The 13,979-nt window shown below is 42.0% G+C and overlaps 1 protein-coding gene across 4 annotated transcripts; it reads right to left on the reverse strand.

Moving 5' to 3' along the window:
* Window positions 1-1,085: 1,085 nt before the first annotated feature.
* Window positions 1,086-13,979, reverse strand: phrf1 (PHD and ring finger domains 1). Of its 4 annotated transcripts, none has more exons than XM_054733221.2 (19): window positions 13,846-13,979; window positions 12,119-12,260; window positions 11,947-12,048; window positions 11,624-11,829; window positions 10,053-10,136; window positions 9,843-9,976; window positions 9,660-9,751; window positions 8,582-8,760; window positions 8,226-8,358; window positions 8,019-8,137; window positions 7,724-7,917; window positions 7,296-7,418; window positions 6,419-6,576; window positions 4,387-6,265; window positions 3,203-4,281; window positions 3,004-3,080; window positions 2,127-2,264; window positions 1,912-2,043; window positions 1,086-1,800 (listed from the first exon to the last, which is right to left on the reverse strand). In XM_054733221.2, the coding sequence occupies exons 2-19, from the start codon at window positions 12,204-12,206 to the stop codon at window positions 1,636-1,638; spliced, it is 5,082 nt and encodes a 1,693-aa protein (XP_054589196.2). In that variant the 5' UTR covers window positions 12,207-12,260; window positions 13,846-13,979; the 3' UTR covers window positions 1,086-1,635. The 4 variants fall into 4 exon arrangements, with proteins under 4 accessions (XP_054589196.2, XP_054589197.2, XP_015820321.3 ...); XM_054733222.2 differs by lacking the exon at window positions 13,846-13,979 and adding an exon at window positions 13,205-13,309 and having other exon boundaries at window positions 8,597-8,760; XM_015964835.3 differs by lacking the exon at window positions 13,846-13,979 and adding an exon at window positions 13,205-13,309 and having other exon boundaries at window positions 6,419-6,573.

Consider the following 13,979-nt stretch of genomic DNA (forward strand, 5'->3'; position numbering starts at 1 on the left):
GTGAATAAGTTTGTTGTTTTGAGCAAGATCGTGAAATATGACTCCAAAAAGGAGGAATTGTAATGAGCGACCTGTATCTGGTGGGTTGCCGGTTCAAACCCAAGGCAGCCTCGCCTCGTCAGTACAGCTGTGGCTACAATGCAGCTCCTCACCACCAGTGGGTGAATGACTGCTGTGTAAAGCGCTTTGGAGTCCATTGGCTCAGAAAGGCACTCTACATGTCAGTTTATAATACGAGTTAAAAAATGCATTTATTGCTTCCTTTTTATTTAATTTTCACAACTCATCTTCAAATAATCGTATTTCAAGCTCCCAAGCAGCCGAAGGACAACTCGACGTATTCAGAGCCTGTATTGAAAAAAAGACAATTTACATTCAGGTATTTTTATTTCCATTTCCTCTGAGAAACACCTGGCTTGTTACATCGAGTAAACACAGGAATTAACACCCCAGAAGTCCATCTTTACAGCAGGCTGTTAACTAATATACATACAGTATGTGATACTTTAATTGGAGACAAGTTTGGGCTAGGACTAAACGCTGCAGAGGCTAATATATGTAATGTTAAAAACCAAAAGCCATATCTGAACATTCTGACTTGACTCGCCGCCTTTAAATGGATCCATAAAATGATACCAATAAATTTGGCTAAATATTAGTTAATTGAATGCAACTAAATGTTACTGAGCTAAAAATGAAACAAAAAACAAAGATAGCATCTGGTCTCTTTAATCTAAGCTCAATTCTGTATTAAACGTCTTTCTCGCAACTTTTAAAAGTAAAGCAACCAGAAGATTTACCTGCTTTCTGACAGTTTTTATACACAAAAATAATTGCTGGTTCCCTAAAATCCAGTTTTTACATTTCTGATAAAAATCAACGTGAAGATTTGGTTTTTTTTTTAACTTTTTGCCAAAGAAAAGAGCAAAACCCTCCAGAGAACAAGACCATACCTGAAATCATGGATGTAGTTATTTGACAGCCACAAAAATGACAACAACTTGTCCTACGTTCAGCTAAATCGAGCTTAATGGATTTTGATATCAGAAGTGAGGAAAAAAGAAACGGCCTCTGAAATAAAAAGCTGAAATCAACTGTAAACAAAATTAATTTCACAACAGGCAACAAAGAAAACACGCAGATATTTATATCAAATCTGAATTATTTACATGAAATCTAAAATCGATTATACTCGTACATTTCCTACAAAAATTGCATATCGTCTCTCCTTAATGTGACCAGCCTCTCGAATATGCATGTGCTGCACTTTTACCACGCATAAATAACCCATCCCTTGAATAACAACACAAAGAAAATGTATCGAGCATCACACCACGTTCCACCAGTGATAATAGCTAATAAATCTATATTTCCATGGAAGATTCTTTCAGTTATGCCTCCTTAAGGCAATACCGCCACATTTCTGAGTCGAACAAACACAAACAGACCAGTTTCTGGCAGTTACAGATCAAGAAAAGACACAAATGGGCAGCATTCAAGTCCTTTTTCCAGATCATTTGTTGTCGAATTACTAATGAAATACAAGATTCATCACTGAAGACAAACTTGTCCAGTGAAACAATATTTTTCAAACATTTCGAGATCCAACAATTACAGTGACTTGTTAATGACACCTCATGGACTCTCAGACATTTTCATCGCCTCGGTCTGATCCTCGGGTGCCTTTGCCGAGTCGTCTCCTTTTTTATGTTTCCTAGCATGTTTGTATTTCTCCACATACGCCTTGATAAGATTTCCCACTTTGACTGGATTGATTTCCCCACTTTTGCTGTGGCACACCTGCAGAGAAGAAGCACAAGATTTTTTACACAAAGTAAAACCTGAAACCATCCAAAGCTTTTCTTTGTATATTTATTTATTTATTATTTTTATTGATTTCTTTGGACTCGCCTTCTGAACAGCTTTGCGCAGAATCTCTTTGTATTCTTCTTTGTTGATGTCTCTCTTCTGGTAGAAAGGTTTGATGGCTAGCTTGACCTCTTCCACAGCCCTCTCCAGCATGTGCAGCTTTTTCAAGTAATGCTGGTGAGAACAAAACGTGAAAATAAATGTAGCACAGCTTTTTTGTTTCCATAGCGGCTAAACCCATTAAATGTTATATCTACCTTGTCTTTTCTGGAGAAATCACCTTCCTCGGCTTCTCCTTGTCCAGTTGTCGACGACTCCCTTGGCTGTAGACCACCAGAACCTGAACTGGTACTGAGGAAAGCAGCTCTTTTCTGGGCTGGATCACTGACAACATCCTGGAGAATCAGACTGAACTTAAACCAAAGCTGCTTGAAAACAATTCAACTCAACAACAACTGGACTAAAGGTTTACTAGATAATCCAAAAACTATTAATTTAAAATCCATGTTACCAAGTTATTCCTACACACCAGATTCTTGTTTGTATAATAATGTAACATATGTATGTGACTGATTTAAAACACTGGTTTTATGCTTGTTTAAAAGGCAAATAAGATCAAATGATGAAATTCATTTGAAATGGCTGATCTGCTCGGTTCTGCTTTCGTTTCATCTGAAAACTCTTCAGTATCAGTTTTAGTTTCTACCACGTGACTTCCACTGAACCAACTTGGTTCTTTGTGATAAACACTGCCCCCTTCAGGTTGCTACTCACGCTACACACTTTTCTAATCACTGGAATGAAGTTAAAGTCCCTTTGGTCACCATCACATGCTGGTGAAACAATATTTCTGCATTTGACCCACCCCCTGGGGAGCGATGAGCTGCAGCAGTGGCTGCGCTCGGGAACCATTTATTCAATTCAAATTCAAAGATACTTTATTAATCCCCCCCCCCCCAAATCCAACCCCTTAAAGCAGAGTGTCAAGCAAGGAGGTATTGGGTCCCATTTTTAAAGTCTTTGATATGACCCGGCCGGGATTCGTCCCAGTCCCTGGGCGAGCGCTCATACCACCAGGCCACTAAGAAGGTAATAATAGAAGAACCAGGTCAGCAACACGTTGGTCATTCGCACCTGATGGGCTGCCTGGAATGCCAAAGAGGTTTTACGAGATCCTTCCTGCTTCAGCTTGCGCTTATAAAGTGCCAGTTCTGTGCAAAAAAAAAAAAGAAAATGCACATAAATGACACATTTCTGATCTTCGTTCGATTATATCTTTAATTGAGAGTATAAATAATCTACTGGAGAGAAACAATTCAGCAGGAAAACTTACTGCTCTGTGACTTCTCCGGCTGAGGCCCCTCAGGCTCCTGGATGTTCCAGGTAACCCGTTTCACCTGAGTCTTGGACTTGGAGCCCACCATAGTTGGGACCTGCTCCTCTTCCACCTTCACCGCCTCCTTCTCCTCCTTGACAGATGCACCACTCCCCTCTGTTTGCTCCGGGTTTACATAATCGAGACTATCCAGCATCATGTCAACGTTAAAATCATCATCAGAGTCAGATGGCTCCTGTTTCACAGAACCTTCTATTGAACAAACCGGGTTTTGCTTGCTAGGGTCTCCTAAACCAGGCTCAGATGCTGGGTCTGGGATGTCTGCTGTAGGTGAGGAGGTAGGAGGTAAGGGGCTTAATGGCACTGGATTGGGCTCTGACTCCATCATTTCGCCATATTCTGTCTTACTGGGATCCTCAATGACATCATCAATAAATTCACGTGTTACCACGTAGGTTGTATCCATTTCTTCTCTCTCAATTACTTCAGGGGTGAAAGAATCCTCAAAAATATCCACAGATTTTTCTATTTTAGCTTCTTTTTCGTTCTTTATTTCATTTGGATCACCTGTAGGGATGATTTGGCTCTCTGAATCATAATCCATCTCTTCCTTTTTGACTTCAGAGATAAAGGAGATGGCCGCCAACTCCTGTTTTTTCCCACATTTAGCATCTCCTGTGTTTCCAGGAACTTTACTCGTCTTTGTTCCTTCCTGTGAGCGAGCTGCATCTCTAGAGGACGAGCCACACGTATCTGACATTTTTGCTGAACTTCTGGACGATCTCTCATCTTTCATTCTCTCTCTGGATCTGGATCTGCTCCTCTGTTTGTTCCTGATTTTAGACGGTGACTCCACTTTGTCCCTAGATGAGAGAGACATCTGTTGTGACCTGGAGCAATCTTTCCTCCTTTCCCTTGACCTAGAGCGCGACCTAGAGCGAGATCGACCGCGCCTCTTGTCCTTAGACACTCGTCTTTTGTCCGAGTCCCTCTCTTTGTGCTCGCTCCTCCTCCTGCTCGTTTGTTGATGCTTCTTCCTTCTTGAGTGTTCTCTGCTGCTAGAGCTTGAAAGCGACCTAGAATGTTAAAATGCGGATTAAAATTACTCACACTTTAAAAACACACACTCTTTGTGATAAATTGCACACGGAACCATACAAACTCCACTAACTGTCACACACCTGGATCGCCTTTTCCTTGTTTTGTCTGTAGATCGTGACCTGGAATGCCGCCTCCTCCTCCGGGTTGTATCAGGAGAGCTGGACCGAGATCCGTCCGAGGATGAACGAACCCTTCTTCTTTCTCTCGATTGCGACCGCCTGGAGTTTCTGTCTCTGTCCCGTTCTTTCTTTTTGCCTCCTTTATCCGAGCCATGATGATCTTCTCTTCTGCCTGCATCCGTCTCAAAACGACTAGACTGTTGCTCTTTGGAAGTTTTGTAGGTTGGCTTCTTATGACCCGAATCTTTAAATGGATGCTTGGAACAGGACGTAGAATCCGATTTTGCTTCTTCTGTTTGCTTCTTCTTAGCGGCTGTAGAAGTGGATGCTGATGAATCATCCTGGACGTTAAAAGATCCACCGAGATGTTCTGCATGCTCGTCTTCAACCTCTTGCTCCGCGTCCAGCTGATCAAAGCTGTGGCGAGCAGGCGCTGCGTTGTCCTTTGCATCAGTTTTTATCTCTCTCTCCTTTTTTACTCGACCGTCATAACTTTCAGACTCCTCTCCGTCAGACTCCTCTGAACTTGGTTCTTTCTTAAATTTATTGTAAAAGAAAACAGTTTCTGTGTTTAAGTCTGTTAATTCGGATTCTTGTTTCACTTTGACGCAATCTTCCGAGAATCCCCTCTCTTGAGATACAGAAATCCGAGCACAACCAGGTTCTTCCTGTGAAACTTCAGCCTCCCGTGTTTCGGTTTTCAGCTGAACCAGATCCGGCTCGCTCATATCCGACCCGTTGGTGTTCTCTAAAACAGAAGATTTCCTTTCACGTGTGGCACTCTGAGGGCTGCGTTTCAAGCGCGGGCTCTCTGCTTCACCGCCCGAGTTACTTGACTCTGATTGCGTAGGATTAAAGGGGTCGTATATGTTATTATCTTCCGATTCCTCGCTGAAGGTGTTACGGAAAGCTATCGGCTCCTTTTTGTCCTTGTGTAGCCGTTTCTTCTTTACTTCCTGTTCTTCATCTTTCCATTGTTCCCATACGTTGCTCCCAGAAGATGATGATGTCATACTCAGATGCCTTGCATGCCAGGAATTGCCACTGGAATTAATGCGGAAACTTACTGATGAAGATGAGGAAAATGAGGCATGTCGGGATTGGCTGGCAGATGTTCCAGATGAAGAGGAGGAAGAGGAGAATGAATTAGAAAAGGCTGATGATGAGCTCGTCCTTTCAGGCCTGCTCTTCTGAGCCTGACCCCCTGTGTGACCCTTTTGCTGATCTACACTTTGCTGCTTTCCTTTATCCCCTGAGAGACTACTCATGCTACTTTCAGGTAACCCAGAACCATTACTAGTACTTCCTCCATCACTACCAACTCTATTACTACCATAATTACCACCATGACAAGCCCCATTGCTTATGACATTACCACGCTCTCGTTTTATTTTTGGTATCCTAGGAAGTACAGACACATCCACCCACGTGGGTTTTACCGAAGCCTTTTTAGTTTGGGACTGCGACGGAGCTACTCCTTTGCTTTTGGAGTTGGAGTCCTGGGTGGGTTGGACGGATGAGGCGGCTTCTCTTGGGACTCCGACTTCATTGTTCTCCCAATGACGAGGAGACAGGGCCGATACGTTTGGATTAATAGGTGGAAAACTTGGATTTCCTCTAGGTGGTAAATTAAGAGGAGTTGGTTGGATGTGATTGGCTAAGGAGGGTAAATGGGAAGAGTTCTGGGACAAAGTTCCATTTGGAGAGGTATGGGAGGATCCTGGAATATTTCCATTGTGGTGGAAAGAGGAAAACCCTGGGCTGACGGCGATGTTGGCGTCTCCTGAACTGCTGCTTTGTAAAACAGTCCTTGTATTTGGCATCGGTGTATTAGGAAGCACTGAAAGGGAAGAAATGCACAACGTAGGATTATTTTCAAAGACTTCACTGTAATTTTGTTTGTTTTGAATTAAATAAAGTCATCTTATTGTGTAGCTGCACAGAGGTACAAATAACTGTTTACGTTTTTGAAAAGTGCATCAGATGCACTTACTTGGCTTTGCCGTTTTAAGTGAACCATCCCGATTAATGACAACATGAGAACTGTCCATCAAGAGCATGCTCTGTCCAGACAGGATGCTGCCCAGCAGGTCAGGAACAGGAGCTGCCTCCACAACACCCGCTGAGCGAGGGACATCCATGCTTCTCCTACTACAACACAACAAAGGGAAATAGGACTTTTAAAGTGTGCAAATGTTTCATCATCATTTTACTTAACGGTTTAACGCAGGGGCATTCGATTCTGGTATCCAGCATGTTTTAGTGGTTTTGCTGCTCCAACACACTTGATTCAGTGGTTGAATGACGTGCTGCAGCTCATCAGGCTCTGCAGAAGCCTGTTAAGCCCCATTCCCATCTGTACCGGGTCGGCCCGGGCCGGGTAGCCCCAGTCGGCCCCAGTCTGGCCCGGTTGTTTCCACACATCCTTGTCTTAAGCCCATGTGGGCTGATTCTACCCACCAATCAGAGGCTTGCTCTAATGGAAGGTGTGAATTTGCTGTCAGCAGTGGGTGTGTTGGCCCTGGCCGGCCTGAAGCAGACCCCCTCGAGAAGAGGGCTGAGAACGAGCCCTGGTTGGCCCGGAAAAATACCAGGCCACCCAGATATGTAAACAACCTACGCTACCTGGCCCGGGCCGACCCGGTACAGGTGGGAATGGGGCTTAAATTCCCTGCTGATTGAAATCTGGTGTGTTGCAACTAAAACAAGCTGGATACCGGCCCTCCAGGCCCAGAACTGAATACCCCTGGTTTAACGTATACACGTGTAGTAAAAACCAGTTTTTCATCTTTTTGAAAAGAGAAAAAAAAATCTACACAATTTAACTTCAAAAAGATTCAACTGAAATTTTATTTTGAAAAGCGTGCTACCTGGACAGGCCTGCGGAAACCGGTCGAGCCACTGGCTGGTGAGAACGAAGGGCAGAGCGAGAGATTCCTCGCCTCTTAGCCTCCAACAGCGACGTGACGTGGGCTTCCTGTTCCCCCCTCTCACTGGTCAAAGGTGCACCATACACCAAAATGATGCACGCAAAAACAATAACAGTAAATATTTGCAACGGCATGCATTCACTTATATATACTGTTAATTTTAGCTAATGAGACAATTGTAATTTTACGTATTAAAACAATGACCGTGCCAAGCGTTAGAACAAGACAAAGGTAATGAAACTATTGGAATATTTACGTGATACCCAAAAAAAATAAAATAAAATAAAACACAAACCAGTAGTTTTGCAGATTAAAATGTGAAATATACCAAAGACACCTCATATAATCTAACAGCTACTTTTCCTTACTGATCCACAAATGGATCCAGGTCGAATGGATCTCCGTAGATCGAGAGGGACGCAGCTCCGATGTCGGCACGCATGCTGCTCAGCGTGTGCTCTGATGGGCGGTAAACAGTCGGGAGGGAGGAGCTCTTCTTGTCCTTAACAATCCCAAGATTATTTGCAATGCGGCTTCTAGGAGTGGCTGTCTTTTTCAAAATCTAGAACAAAAAGATCAAATGAGTTTCCTTACAGGTAAAAAGCTGTAACCATGATTGTTGCTTGAAATGTTTCAAATAACTAAGAATTTTGAGAAACTCACAAGTTTTTTCCTGGATTTGTTCCTCCTCGCTCTCCGTCTTCTCCGCTTGGCCACTGTGCTTCCCTCTTTGTTGCCTTTAGCGGACGCCGTCTTCTTACTTTTCACTTTCCTGCGTTTTCCTGCTCCATCGGTTAAGACATCACAAACCAATCACGACTCTCGTATCATCACCTCTGATGCTACGATTGCTCTTGCGTGTGTTCTCACGTGTTGCGCGTCTGCGGCTCGATGGGGCCTGTGACGTGATGTCCCGTACATACACAGCCGTGTTGAGCCCGGCGACGACAGCGTTAATAGTTTCATCGAGCCAGGTGGATTGTATCAGATATGTTGGAGCCAACTACAAAAGAAATCACTGCATCACTCTGCTGCTTTGCTTTCACACACTTCTGTTGTGCAAGCACAGCTCCAGTACATGCCTTGAACACACAACAGGGTCAGTATCACCAGTTAAGTTTGCAAACTTTCTACGTTCGGGACTTCAACATCCAACAAGGCGCGTGTTGCCGTGGTGGAGGGTTAGGAAATAAGCCAAGACTGAAGCATCACGCCTCATGCCAAACCTGTGACGTGCGTGCCTGCGTGATTCGATGCCGGTTGACACTGGCTCGAACCCTCTCGCTCTGCTGGGTGCGGGCGATAGCTCTGGTGGGGCCTGCAGAGCGAGGCTGGGACCTACTGGTGGCCGGACGGGCAGGAGAGGAGAGACTGTCTGCATCACTAACTTCCTCCGCTGATCCTCCTGAGGAAGAAACACATCGGTACGCTGCAATTAAACACTCAATAGGAATAAACTCGACGTTTTACAACAGAAAAATAAATACAAATAATGTAGCAAATTCATATTTAACAAAAACATAAACCGTGAGTCATAGTTACCCAATTTTATCAAGTCGTAATGTTTTTATTCTATATATTGAGAGGATTTTCCTAATTCATATTAGCAGTGATGCTAATTTCAGAATATTAAAGACACATCTGGAGCCAATCTCTATGGCTGACACCTCTAACTGGGCCTTTCCTCCAGATGTGTAAGCACCATGTAACATTTGCAAAGCGTTGTACGCCGCAACTAGCTTCTGTTATAGTGGATGAACGCGTTTCCAGCTGCCCTGAAGCATCGGCTTTTGGAAGCGTCACTCTGCTAAATTTCCACCTCGACTATCGTTTTCGTGCTACATTTCCACAACACGTCGAGCTCAGCAGTTCAGATTGAGACAGACAGGACGTCAAACATGAAACCCGAGTAAAACATCTGGAAACTTTCAAAATAAAAGTCCCAGGCAGATTTCCAGTTGTTGAACTAGTAAAAAAAAAAATTATGTCATTACCTGTAAAACCTCCATAGCCGAGGTTTAACAGAACCGAAAATAGACCTTTTTTTTTATACACGCTGTCGTCTTTCTCCTTGCTTGTTATCGCGTGATCTTCTGAAATCTCACGCTGTCTTGCAGTTCTCCAGATCCCAGTGGGACAGGCTCATGGTTAAAACGCTCCTATTACGTTACTCCCCTCTTAAACATCCAATGGAAAGCCACAGAATAACTCTCTATAACTATTTAATTTCCAGTTAAGTCCTTATAATAACAACTTGAAAATGTTAAAGATAACTTAAATAATAAAAAGATATAAAATACTTACTTGAGTGACGGTTATTGGCTTCACATTCAGGACAAAACCATTCCTCCACAGGAACAGAGTCAAGAGGAGGTGTGAGGCACTCCATGTGATACCTGTGGAACAGAAAGGATGGTAATAGAAGAAGAAACAAAACGGCCTTTAAGACCACAAAGAGGTTTATTTGTTATAAAATGTCAGTCTCACCCTGCATCACAACCATCACAGAGAAGGAGGCGGTCCTCGCGATCACTGCCCCCGCACACCTCACAGTTGGTTTGCTCCAGGTCCACATTTACCGTTTCCTCCTGCCCGGCTTTCACTGGCTTTTGCACGGTTATCTGAAAAACACAACATAATCGAATATACTGAATGCAACACAGATACACAAGCACAGCTGTTTTATTTTCAACTCACCACTTTCTTTACTCTTCCTCCATGACATTTCCTAAGGTATATGTTGTTAAAGGCGATGCGGTCTACAGGACATGAGTTTGCATTCTAAACAGAGAGAGGAAAGGTTTAAATGCAGAGAAGCATTTGTCATAAATAGGGGTGTAACGGTAAGCTAAAATTGTATTCGGTTCAGTTCAGTGTTTTGAAGAGCTCGGTTTGATTCATTTTTGGTATCTTATTATTATATTTTTTAAATATCTAAAGCGGCTCCTATAGTGAGCAGAACCAGGTGTCATCACAGGCTGCTGATCTAGCATGATGTCTTTAATTATTTCACAGATTATTTGTGCAGCTATGAGTGTCACGCTCATACAGACAAGTGATGAGTTTGACCGTTGATGCTCCGTGTTTTTATTCCTGCAGCAAGTGCGACCCTTAAAAACTCACCTCACACCGCCCAGAGTTTCTTCTTTAAAACTCGTCTTAAATAAAGAGCTTCCTCCACGCAGTATTTCTCATTGTAGGATGACATTTTTCCATCATTCGTCACAGGGGAAAAGTTCAGCAGACATGTTTGTTTACATTTTTGCCACTATGTGCAGTGTGAGAGAAGGGAGGGAGGGGCGACGCTCCGTTCAGCATCTCTACAGGCTCCGCAGTAGCGGCGACAGCCAGCTGATTTGATCCACTCTGAAAGGCGTTGATCAGAATTTGCAGATCGCATTTTTTAAATGGAGATCGGGCGCGTACAGTCATCATGCATCACTCAATACAGCGTCCATGCAGAAACTCGCCTAGGAATTTTTATCTGCTGCACTTAAATCACACAAATAAAATTTCATTATTTAATGCAGGGGTGTCAAACTCATTTTAGCTCAGGGGACACATTGAGGGAAATCTAGTCCCAAGTGGGCCGGACCGGTAAATTAAAAACAACTTCAGATTGTTTTCTTTGTTTTAATACAATCAATATAAAACAAAGCTGGAGCCTGAGGACAGTGTCTCCAAAATAGTACAAGTACAACACCTGAAGTGTACTTGAAAATTTGAAAAATAAATAAAAATAAAAAAACGTTCCTTAGTGATTCAAAGAGCTTACAGATCACATGGCTAGATCAGTTTCATGCAGCACTTAAAGTATATTTGACTCATTTTACTTTACATCTTTTAGCTTTCACCAGCACATCAACATCAGAAGTCACATCCTGAGTGGTGGCCAACTTCAGGATGTGATTCAAGTTCTTGTGTGAGCCTTGAGCGCAGCTTTGTTTTATTTATACTGATTACAGAGAAAACTTGCTCACAAACATGTTTTTTTTAACTCTATATTGTAAAGTATGAAAATAAAGTTTACACAACCATCTCGTGGGCCGGATTTAACCCATTTGCGGGCCAGATTCGGCCCGTGGGCCGCATGTTTGACACCCCTGATTTAATGGAAAAAAATAAACCAAAACAGTACACAAGTGGACCGAACCGAACAGGCCGAACCAAAACGGTTCAACACTTCCCCCGTGAACCGTTGCACCTCTAGTCATAAAAACAAAAAACGCTGCATCTCCTAAGGGTGTGCAACATAAGTTCAGACCTACCTTCGCCCATTCGAGGATGCAGTCGAAACAGAAGTAGTGCTCACAGTTCTCTGGTGTTGCAACGGGCTGGCTATTGAACGAATTCAGGCAGATTGGACACCTTTCACTATCCTCATCTGAGCTCATTCCTTCGACATCCGCGGAGGTTCCGCCAAAAGCTCCATTTTCAGGTTCCGCATCTTCTTCCTCTTCCTCATCATCATCATCTAATAACATTGAAAAAAAAAGATATTATATTTACAGCAGAAAAACACAATAAAAACGTTCCTTCAGCAAAGAAGGTACATCATAAACACACATTCACATTAACAAGTGTCAGTTACCTTCCCCCTCCTCATTTTCATCTTGATTCACATCATCTTCCTCCTCATCACCACTATCTGACTCTCCTTCCTCAGATTCCTCCTCTTGGTCATCTGAGTCATCTGAAAAAAACAATTTGACATGATGTTAATCTTATGAAAGGGTGTGGATGATTTTTTTTAAAGAAGCTACCTGAGATGGTCCACAAAGCTGCTCTTTTTCCTTTGCTGTGGGATGTACTGCGATTGATCAGCTCATCTTGGCTGTCGTCTTCATCCATGACTCACCATTAGAGCAACAGCACGAGAACGTCACTGACAGCTTGTTTCTGGAACTAAAATATAGATATTATTTAGGATATATCAAGTTGGTGTTAATAGTAAATTGCTATGCATAAAAATAGCTAATAAAATGTCTGAATATTTAGTCAATTATGACATTGTTTTGCTACAACTCAAATGCATCCGACATGTTTATGCAATCAAAAAAGCATAAAGGAGAAAAATCTTAACGATCTAAATAAACAAAAAACGTTTAAAAATACCCTTGATCAGAATAAATGAATGATGGCAGTGTTATACACACATATAACATAAACTTACAATTTTAACTTTGATTATTAACTGAAATAAATTAAATTAAACACAATCCGGACCCTTATTTAGTTAAAACGCTAAAGAAAAAATACTATGCAACCATAATTTAAAATAAAGACACCTGAATATCTGAATATATTTTTATCTTCAACATTAACCCACATAAAAAAATACTTAAAATAAATAGCAATATTTTCTGAGAAACATGTAACATTTTTACTTGATTTTGCTAATATGAATAATGTGAATTTAGCTTATTGTTAATATATTATACAAACCGGAAACAGTTACTTAAACACGGACTGACTAGCTAACAATCAGCTGCATCCATCCAAAGGCTACGTTTGTAAACAAAGAACAAAACTTAGCAGCAAATAGTATTTACTATAATACTCCTGTAAATTGTGCATTAGCGCAGTAGTACGTATTTACGTTAGATATATGCAGTTTAACGACGAAATGTGGAAAATTAGAAATTCAATGCTGCCTTTGAAAAATGACGCTGGTTTGTAAAATTAGCCTCAATGTAGCATGTTAGCTATCCTTGGAGTAGCTAAAATTAGCTAACGTCAACCACTCCAGCTCGAGAAACACGCCCAAGGAGGAGTTACACAAATAATGCACTCAGCGATTGTAGTCACAAAATAAAATGTAAGAGATTAACGATGACTATGTAACCTACCCTATTCAACTGTGTATGGTTTAAGTGGTTTGAAAATCTCCACATTTGGTGAATGACACCGCCGGCTGGCTAACGACGGAAAAGACCGAATGCACTTCGGCAAATGAGACTCTTAAAGTGGCAGGCAGTGTCTGTTTCCTGCAGAGGACAGTACCGGGTGAATTTCAAAAACGTATCTTGAGTTTGTAGTTTGATGCGTTTTTGATTTTAATGGAGAATATGATTAATTAACTGTTTTCTGTCTTGCGTTTTCGCCTTTTTATGCATTACCCCGTTCTTAGGTTCTTTAAAGGCATACTTGGCTGTTTTGGCTTGTTTTTAGTACCCCCTAGTGTCCGTTTAGTTACCAAAAGCGAACCTCTACTCTTCGCTATGTGTTTGTAACACCTTACTCGTTTCACAATGAAAGCATCAGCGGCGTGGAATGGCAGCAGAACGTCGCTGCCTCAAATAGAATCCATCATAGTCTATGGAGTGTTTCAAACCAGCAATTTTCAGGTGTGTCCCACGCCTCTAAAGATAAACTCGAGTTCTATTTTTGCAGCAAGCTGCTTCTTGGACACATCAATTTCCAGTTAACATAGGGCTAGACAGGAAATAAAAAAAAAATCTTGGTAAATTTTGGAAAACAGCTTATTTACTCCCAGCATCGTTCCAGAAGTACAGCGGTGTGTTTTCATGGCTTTAATCCAGGCAGTGGAGAGGAACAACGTCCTACATGACATCGAATAGCGATATCAAACAGGATTTCCTTCTTTTTGATGTATTGGTAGAT

Source organism: Nothobranchius furzeri, chromosome 4 (assembly GCF_043380555.1).
Source record: "Nothobranchius furzeri strain GRZ-AD chromosome 4, NfurGRZ-RIMD1, whole genome shotgun sequence".
In the NCBI taxonomy this organism is placed as follows: domain Eukaryota; kingdom Metazoa; phylum Chordata; class Actinopteri; order Cyprinodontiformes; family Nothobranchiidae; genus Nothobranchius; species Nothobranchius furzeri.